The 9,869-nt window shown below is 38.0% G+C and overlaps 1 protein-coding gene across 10 annotated transcripts in view; it reads right to left on the minus strand.

Moving 5' to 3' along the window:
• LOC122530976 (SH3 and multiple ankyrin repeat domains protein 3) overlaps positions 1-9,869 on the minus strand; it is an 80,274-nt gene that overhangs the window by 11,190 nt on the left and 59,215 nt on the right. For 9 of the 10 annotated variants that reach the window (XM_043658436.1, XM_043658442.1, XM_043658443.1 and 6 more), the window contains 3 exons: positions 3,213-3,393; positions 1,876-2,195; positions 1,360-1,624 (listed from right to left, as the gene is read on the minus strand). In XM_043658436.1, coding sequence (XP_043514371.1) covers positions 1,360-1,624; positions 1,876-2,195; positions 3,213-3,393 — 766 coding nt within the window. Of the gene's footprint in view, positions 1-1,359; positions 1,625-1,875; positions 2,196-3,212; positions 3,394-7,852; positions 7,991-9,869 lie in introns of those variants that run through there. The other variant, XM_043658439.1, reaches the window with a different exon arrangement.

The following is a 9,869-nucleotide window of genomic DNA, read 5'->3' on the forward strand; positions in this document are numbered from 1 at the left end:
TTTTTTTCAAAACAGACACAGCACATGTGCACCGGTGATCTCGTGGTTGCCGCGTCGACGAGCCGCTGGATCACTTCTCCGAAGCGATCGATCGATCAATCAAAAGAATTTCATATTTCCATTACCTCCTTCAAGGAGGTTCCAGTGGCCCGCGACGTACGTGGCGTACGTGGGTACGTAAATTCACAAAATACGTCGAAAAGAAACTACCAAACATTACTAGTCGACTCGCACTCACGACTTGGCCGCTGCTTTCTGACTTTGTTTCAACCTCTTGCGCTGGAATTTTTGTCGCGTTTTATCTTTTGTCCGAAAATTGTCTAACATCTCTTGTCTCAGTTTCATGTGTGTTCGAGCAAAACAAAACAAGCAAGAAACAAATATAATTTCTATATAGCGACGAGTCGTTGTGTACGGGCTCGGTCACTCGTTACGGTCCGCAATCAGTTTGCCAGCGCAAGTGGTTCAAATCCAAGTGGTTCGTTCATTTTTCGCCCCACGAAAGCAAGCTCGGATCGGATCCGACAGAGCGGGCCGAGTCGATCGACGATCGACGATCAAAAAAAAAATGATACGGCATCGTTAGTATAGTTACTCAGAAGCAGTTTCAAACTTCAACTCGTATTACGTTTACTCGTTATATATATATATATCGTTACAGAGATACTCGACGTCTTACAAGACCATCACCACCAAAGATCCCATCAGACTGTTACAATTTCATGTACATTTGTCATACAGCACAGACACAGATACATACGCACAATTATACATACGAAAATACATATATATATATACATATATGTATATGATATATATTTGTGTGTCATATATTTACATCGTTAGACTAGTCTATATGGAGTCGCTAGCCAGCTAGGTACTCTTCGCTACGCTACGGGCAAGCGTTGAAGCGTGTTTCTCTTCGGAAATGAAAGAGAAGAGAAAAGAAGAAAAAAAAAAAGAAAAGAAGCGTTACTACGTACATGCACATGCCAATGCTAAATTCGTGACGTGCCATGTTTAAGAAGTTTTTCACCAGCTGTCGATCTCAAAGTTGTCGCGTCTTTGCTCTGTTGTTTGTCGTTGTTCGTAAAGTCGAGTCTTTCGCGATGTGTTTGCCTACTGACCGAGCAACGATCAGCTGCCGTTACACAAGCATAGTTAGCCGAACGACTGGCGAATGAATCGAGCCGGAGCAGCGGTCGCGTGGTACACGAAGTACAGCGTGTGTATATATATATATAAATATAAATATATATATTTGCTCGATCGATCGAAAGAACAACAAAATTCCTCCTTCGTCTAATCACGATGGGTTTTTTTCTCGCCTATCTGTCGGTGGCGTGGCTGGGCACTCACCAACTTCCTCCGGCTGGTAGTTCTTAATAACCTCGGCCAGCTCCATGTTCCCGGCGATCACGGCGACCTGGTATGGCGTTTGGTTCGCGTAGTTGAGGCTGTCCTTCTGCGCGCCTCTGAACAGCAACTGGCGTATACAAGAGGAGTCCGTGTTGTTCACTGCGCAAACGTGCAACGGCGTGTTACCGGACGCGTTACGCGCGTTCATGTCCGCACCGTAAAAAAGCAAGTGATCCAGGTGTTGGACCAGGTTGTTGCGGCAGGCCTGCGAACACAACCAAGTATCGATTATCGAACGGGGGGGGGGGCCGCGATTATAATTAAACCATACTCTTTCTCTTTTTCCTCTACGTTCCCCCTGTCCTTCAACCCTCACCACGTGTTCCTCCACGCTAAATGTCCAAAGCTCTGCTCTCTTTCTCAATGTTTCACTATCTGCCCCCCCCCCACTTTCTTTCTTTCTTTTTTTTTTTTTTTTGAAAAATTCGCTGCGTATGTCGTAATGTAGAGAAAGACCTGATGCACTTCCTGCCATCCTTGCAGATCCTGGGCGCCGATGGTCGCGTGGTCGTGGAGAAGCGTCTCGCAGAGCATCGGGTCCGTTTTGTATATGACGCTGTAATAGAGGGGCGTCAGTCCCTTGGTGTCCTTGTAGTTGGGGCTGGCGCCGAGCTCGAGCAGCGTCTTCACCGCCTCCAAGCTGTTCCGCTCGACGGCGCGGTGCATCGCCGTCAGTCCCTCCTTCGTCCGATAGTCCAGCAACGCGCCGCCGTTCACCAGCGCAATTATCACCTTCGACGGCTTCTTCAGGGTCGTCGCCAAGGTCAACGGAGTTTCTGCAAATTGAATTGCCGAAGCAACGGATCGTCACTCGAGGGAAATCCCTGACACGCCACTTTTCGTTTAAATTGTTATTAATAAATATGAGATTATAATTTCTAACGTTATATTCGCGCAGTGTTTAATATAACGTTGATTTCTAGACGTAGAATTATAATTTTTCAATATCTTTTCGAACGCGTGACGATGGCAGAAAATATTTCATGCTCAAACGCGAATTGTATCGAATGGCCAATAATTAAATTTTAGAATTATTGAATTGTTTTGCATATATTTTTTTTTCAAGGTTTACTTTTCAAACTTTACTGTCCGACTGATGTTTTTTTCTCATATATATATATATATATATATATATATATTTCTTTTTTGTTGTATCGTGCAGTTGGTAAAAAAAAAGTACGTCCAGATATGTGAAGAACATGACCTTGAAAATTTCAGTTTTACGTATAAATTTACCTTATGACAAATATAAATAAAGACATTATTATTATTATTATTGCTATATTACTATATTATTACTATTACTATATTACTATATTATTATTATTACTATATTACTATATTATTATTATTACTATTACTATTATTATTACTATTACTATTATTATTATTATTATTATTATTATTATTACTATACTATATTACTATATTATTATTATTATTACTATTCGTTACATTATCAATGATAATCTCTTCTAGTAGTTTGAAATCCTCGATCAGTGTATCGAAATTTGTCAGTAATTTATAATGGAATTCTCAATTCTCAACTCAAGAAAATATATATATATATATATATATATTAAAATTTATATATAATATTTATATACAATAATATAATATTTATATTTATTATATATAATTATATATATATTAAAATTTTGTATAATGCAGTGTAAAGCCATAGTGTTCGAAGCCACGAAGCTTTTACATAAATAAACAACTCCTTTGCAGAGACTCTCGACTCTCGATGCTAGAGATTGCTATAATCGGTTGTTCTTTCTTTTTTTTTTTACCTCCGGTCTCCTGGCAGTGGAAATTTGGATCGAGGCCCTTGCTGCACATTTTCGCGATCTTCTCCACCTGGCTGTTTGCCACGTACTCCAGTAGCCTTCGCAGGTTCGTCCTCGTGTGCATCGCCTTCAGTTGTTTCTCGTCCAGATGCAGCATCTTGTACACCCGCCTTTTGTACTTGAGCTGCGAACGAAAATTATATCCGTTATGTTACAACATCGAACGTGCACACAATCGTGCATTAATTGCAACGCTTGGCTCGATCGCGTCGTTTTGTTTTGCGAATGTGCTCAATTATTTTTAGGAGATAACTTGAAGTTAAATTAATAACAGAGTGATAAATTCTTTTGGTGTCTTTTTTTTTTTTTTTTTTTGAAAATTTACAGTATTACAGAACACACGATTTTATTCCTTTATCTTTTGAACAATTATATTTTCTGATTTTATGTTTTCTTTTTAAATTAAGTATTACAGAACTTGATTTTGTTCTTTTTATACTTCTTGAAAATTATTCCATAAAGAAAAAACCACGAAATTGTGAAATTTCCATCAATTCATAAAAAGTCAAATATCTGCAAGATTGAGACTTAAGATATAAATTCAATTTGCCATACTTCTCCGAACAATTCCCTTTACCATCAAGTGCGTATTTTTCTTCGTTCGTTTTGAAATATTCTAAAATGTGCTAAAATTACAAAATGCACGTAATGTTTTCTATCTAAATTTTACAATATAAGCAGAAATAGCAGAAGCGAAGTTTGCTTCTTTTTTTCCAAAGAAATTTCATCTTTTCATGACGACTATACTCTTAAGGGGGGTTTAATCGCGTTCAGATTTCAACAAGTCTCGGTCCCAAGTCTCGGCGATGAATCCTTAAAGGAAAATAGGTGACACAGCCGGAAAACACCGAGGGGAGGGGGGAGGGGGGGGGGGCGAAGCGTAAAATGTAAAATTATCTCCGGCCTAATGGGAGGTGGATTCACCCTCTCGCTTCCTGGTACAGGTGGTTACAGCTTCATTGTAATTATCGGAGGCGTCGCGCCTCACGGCGTTAGATTACTGACGGATAGGCAATGCCGCAGCCACGACCAAGCGCTAACGACTACCGTTACCAGCAATTATGATCACCCGATCGGGAGAACCGAAGTTGCAACGTAAATTAGAGATAGGCCGCCATCTGCATGGAAATTACGCGCGCGTACGATCCTCGTCCTCATAAAAACGTCCAACGAATCGTTCGGCTGTCCCCCGTTGTATCTTTTTTTTTTTTTTTTTTTTTTTTTTTTTTCAAGAATGCAACGTCTGAGGAACTATGACTAGTCGGCATCGTGTTTTCACGGTGAAGCTTAACCGGCGGAATATTTAAAATGACAGTCGCCTGTAAAAGATATTATGTACTTGTTTCTTTTTCTTATGAATAACTGTGCAATTTTTGTTATTGTACTGTATTTGACTAATTTTAATTTTATTGCATATGTATATGTACGATTAATTTTAATTATATTACATTATGCTATAAATTATTGTATTGTATTAGTTTTAATTATATTGTAATATTAATTTTATTATACGTATTGTATATGTATGACTAATTGTATTGCATTTAACTAATTTTAATTATATTATATTGTACTATAAATTATTATATTATTATATTAATTTTAATTATATTATACTCTTGCATATGTATAACTAATTTTATTGTATTTAACTAATTTTAGTTATATTATATTATACAATAGAATATTATATTATATTAATCTTAATTATAGTATACTATTAATTTTATTATACGTATTGTATATGTATAACTAATTTTATTGTATTTAACTAATTTTAATTATATTATATTATACTAAAATTATTATATTATATTAATTTTAATTATATTATACTATTAATTTTACTATACGTATTGTATATGTATAACTAATTTTATTGTATTTAACTAATTTTAATTATATTATATTGTATTATAAATTATTATATTATATTAATTTTAATTATATTATATTATTAATTTTATTATACTATTGTATATGTATAATTAATTTTACTGTATTTAACTAATTTTAATTATATTATATTATTAATTTTATTATACTACTGTATATGTACAACTAACTTTACTGTATTTAACTAATTTTAATTATATTATATTATACTATAAATTATTATATTATACAATATAATATTATATTATATTAATTTTAATTATATTATACTATTAATTTTATTATACTATTGTATATGTATAATTAATTTTACTGTATTTAACTAATTTTAATTATATTATATTATACAATATAATATTATATTATATTAATTTTAATTATATTATACTATTAATTTTATTATACATATTGTATGTGTATAACTAATTTTGTTGTATTTAACTAATTTTAATTTTATCACGGTACCATGACAATCGAACCCTGATCGACGTGACTGATTTCACACTATCGTTTGAATTAACTTAAAACTAACTAACTTCTGTTTGGACACTGTTGGAAACACGAGTGTATAAATTACTTTAGTTTCTTTCGAGTTCCCAAAAATACACTGTTTTATATCCACAAAATATATAAGAAGAATATTCAAACAATCATTTCGACCATTTTGGTAGTTCTGACGAGTTCCCAAAAATACACTGTTTTATATATATATGTAACAAAATATGTAACAAAAATATTCAAACGATCATTTCGACTATTTTGATAGTTTTGTCGAGTTCCCCCAAAATACACTGTTTCATATCTACAAAATACATAACAAGAATATTCAAACGATCATTTTGGTAGCTCTGTCGAGTTTCCAAAAATACAGTTTTAGAATATATAACAAAAATATTCAAACGTTCATTTTGTCCATTTTGTTACGTCTAGTTATTACGAAAGCAACAGCCCCCCTCTGGCGCTATACTTTAATTCGTGTCGACTCGATACTCGTTTAATCGCTCGTAAGAGAGCAATTTCGAAAGTCGTCGGAGAACAATGGCCAAGATCCGCGATTTCGAGGATCGAATCGAAAATTAATCTCTTCATTTCCTCGCTCTGAGAGTTTCTGAAAGTGAATCTCGCGTGACGAGATCGAGCGTGCGCTGGCTGGCTCGATCGACGAGTACGGTACGAGGCAGAAAAAAAAAAAGAAGAAGAAGAAGTAGTAGAAGAAGAAGAAGAAGAAGTAGTAGAAAAAAAAGCAACGTGCCACAGCGCACCACAGCGAACACCGATGGTACCGAATACAGGTGATCTATGGCTCTGTCTAACCCCGCGTATTTATTTCTATCCGGGGCCCGTGTACGCCGGGCCCCGTGTTATTGCGCGCCAAGTTGAGCCAACGAAGAGCGGAGGCAGAAAAAGTAAAACAAGCCGCGGGCGCGTACCATCTTCGGACGTTCGCACTTTATCTACATCATCCGGCCCGACGTTGAAATATTTCACGAAATGGACGAGCTGAAAATCCCCGCTGTCCGAACGTGGCTCAAGGTCGTTTGCTCGAAACGAAAAAGAAAAAGAAGAAGAAGAAGAAGAAGAAGAAGAAGACAAATCCCGAGGCCGAGGAGTCTCTCCTCGACTAAAAAAAAAAAAAAAAAAAAAAAAAAAAAAAGAAAAATTCTCGACGTTCGATCAACATTGTCGGACAGACTGCAAGTGCAAACGTTAATCAGGCAACGATCGAGGAACGGCTAATTTCGAGGGTAATTTAGAATTTTAGAACGTTTCAAATATATTTATTTACACGGTGGTCAGTGTGCATGTGAAAGGAAGAGAAACGGTCTCTCTCTCTCGAACGCGGACGATAAATGGCCGGGGTAATTTGTAACGGGTGCGAGGTGAACGAGTTACGCGACCTACCCCAGAAAGTGAATCCCCGCCGACGAAGGAGACGACGACGACGAAGAAGAAGAAGAAGGAGAGGCCAGCGTCGAGATGAGAACTAGATCCGGTTACGCAAGAAAACCGCGGGCAAGATCCAGATCTCGTGAGCCAAAGCGCGAGATTATTTGTTTTTCGCGAATTTTCCCCGTTTTTCAACAGCGAGCCGAAGCGTTGTCCAACGATCTCGATCGCGATTGATTGAAACGAGTTTCATTTTCGTCGAGTCTGTGTTTGTCGAGTTTGCCGGGTTAGAGATCATTTCTACTCTACTTTTGCTACTGTGTATGGCGACTCGATATCAACAGACACATTGTCGGCCATTTTGTCTGTCACGTAAGCGTCACGTCTTTCTCCGCCGATGTACAAAAATCATTATTCATATTCTAATACATGTTTCCGAAGAGATACTACTCACTTGGATCACGATGTGACAATTGCTATCATTTTGTACACGAAAAATGGTAAAAATCTCTAATCTGACGAGCTAACCTTTACCAACAAGTATGGTGCAATCACTAATCATTCTACGAACGACTAATTCAACTAAATCAGCAATTGCGTGCCTAAAGGCGACAAGAAAAATGTTCAAACTGTTAAACTGGTTAAAAACTCGTCAAGTCGCTGAGATTTTTTTTTTTGCAAATTTATCCTACCTGTGACTGACGCGGGGGACTCGACTTACGTACATATATTCGTATACTCACATACTTCTTCGTATATTCGTAAATTCTAACAGGTTCGCAACGTCTCTTCTACCGTACCTTCGAGTGTCGTTCCTCGTCGGATCGCGTCCCAGGTGATCCGAAAGGGCACGGGCGATCGCATTCTTCCAGGCGTCGCGTGGCGCTTCTCATCGTACACCGGTGACGCGTATTCCGATTATCGTCGTGAATTGAAAACACGCGCGCGTTCCCACGAAACGGGAGAAGGAAATTCGCGAGACTCCTCTTCACGGTCGCGTTGTAACCTTCCGTGGAGGACGACGTCGACGACGACCGGTCGTCGCCAATGTTTTCCGCTCACTCACTCACTCACTCTCTCTCTCTCTCTCTCTCTCTCTCTCTCTCCCTCTGTTTCTCACGGATCGCTTCTCACCTGGTCGAGGTGGAGAGAAAAAAAAAAAAGGGGGGGGAAAAAAACGCATGCTCGCGAGGGGGGAAAAAATAGCCACGCGGGTCCCTCCTTGACCCGAGGCGCGCCAAGAAACATGCGCGATGCACACAAGAGGGAGGAGAGAGAGAAAGAGAGAGAGAGAGAGAGGGAGGATTGCCAGGCTCTCGAGCAGGGAACCCCCTGCTGATGCAACATCACGAGGGGAGTCGCGATTCTTCGCAACCCGGAGCAAACCTCTTCCGCCATTCTTTCGTTTTTCTTCTTCTTCTTCTTCTTCTTCTTCTTTTTTTTTCCCCTTCTTCTCTTTCCTTTGACGAGCGCGCCGTTGGACACGTCAATGGACTCCGGGCAATCTCCCGGAGCTGAAGTAACCTTTTCGTCCGCGTCAATGCGCCCCCTCCCCCCCCCTTCTTTCGCCCCCAAGAGAGAGAGAGCCCCGAGCCAACCCATTTAGGCCTCGCATTCAACCGCCCTCGCGCGGCCATTATTCCTACCAGGAGACGAGAATAGTCCCGAGGTCAGGGATGAAAATTCAAATTAACCTATTAGCGGCCTTCCTGACCTCCCCCCCCCCCCCCCCCCCCCCCCCCCCCCCCCCCCCCCCCCCGCCACCCCGCCGCCACAGAATCGACCTACCACCCTTTTTCCTCCCGATCATGCGCCACTCTTCACTCTTTGGGTTTATTCACTCGTACAACCCCTTTGGGTTTACTTTGTATACTCTGATAATACGAATACGAAGCTCCTTCCTCATTTGATATTTAGTGATTTTGTGAATTGAATGTTCCTACGGCTGCAACAAAACGCTCGCTGTTCGATCATGTACTTGTGTTTCGCTACAGATATGCCCGAAGAGTTTATAAATAGAATGGGATTATGTTTGACAAGAGCAGCGAAGAGATGCAACGTATATTCCAAGATGAAAGAATTGACAAGAAACTGTCTAATTAATAATTAATAATTATTGATATTACGATACTTGCACAACTTTATATTGATAATTTCTGCGGAAAATTTATAAATAAAATGGGATTATGTTTGACAAGAGCAGTGAAGAGATGTAACGTATATTCCAAAATGAAAGAATTGACAAGAAACTGTCTAATTAATAATTAATATTATTGATATCACGATACTTGCACAACTTTATATTGATAATTTCTGCGGAAAATTTATAAATAAAATGGGATTATGTTTGACAAGAGCAGTGAAGAGATGTAACGTATATTCCAAAATGAAAGAATTGACAAGAAACTGTCTAATTAATAATTAATATTATTGATATCACGATACTTGCACAACTTTATATTGATAATTTCTGCGGAAAATTTATAAATAAAATGGGATTATGTTTGACAAGAGCAGTGAAGAGATGTAACGTATATTCCAAAATGAAAGAATTGACAAGAAACTGTCTAATTAATAATTAATATTATTGATATCACGATACTTGCACAACTTTATATTGATAATTTCTGCGGAAAATTTATAAATAAAATGGGATTATGTTTGACAAGAGCAGTGAATAGATGTAACGTATATTCCAAGATGAAAGAATTGACAAGAAACTGTCTAATTAATAATTAATAATTATTGATATTACGATACTTGCACAACTTTATATTGATAATTTCTGCGGAAAATTTATAAATAAAATGGGATTAT

The sequence above is a fragment of the Frieseomelitta varia genome, unplaced genomic scaffold, assembly GCF_011392965.1.
Source record: "Frieseomelitta varia isolate USP_RPSP 00005682 unplaced genomic scaffold, Fvar_1.2 scaffold_370, whole genome shotgun sequence".
Classification (NCBI taxonomy): Eukaryota; Metazoa; Arthropoda; class Insecta; order Hymenoptera; family Apidae; genus Frieseomelitta; species Frieseomelitta varia.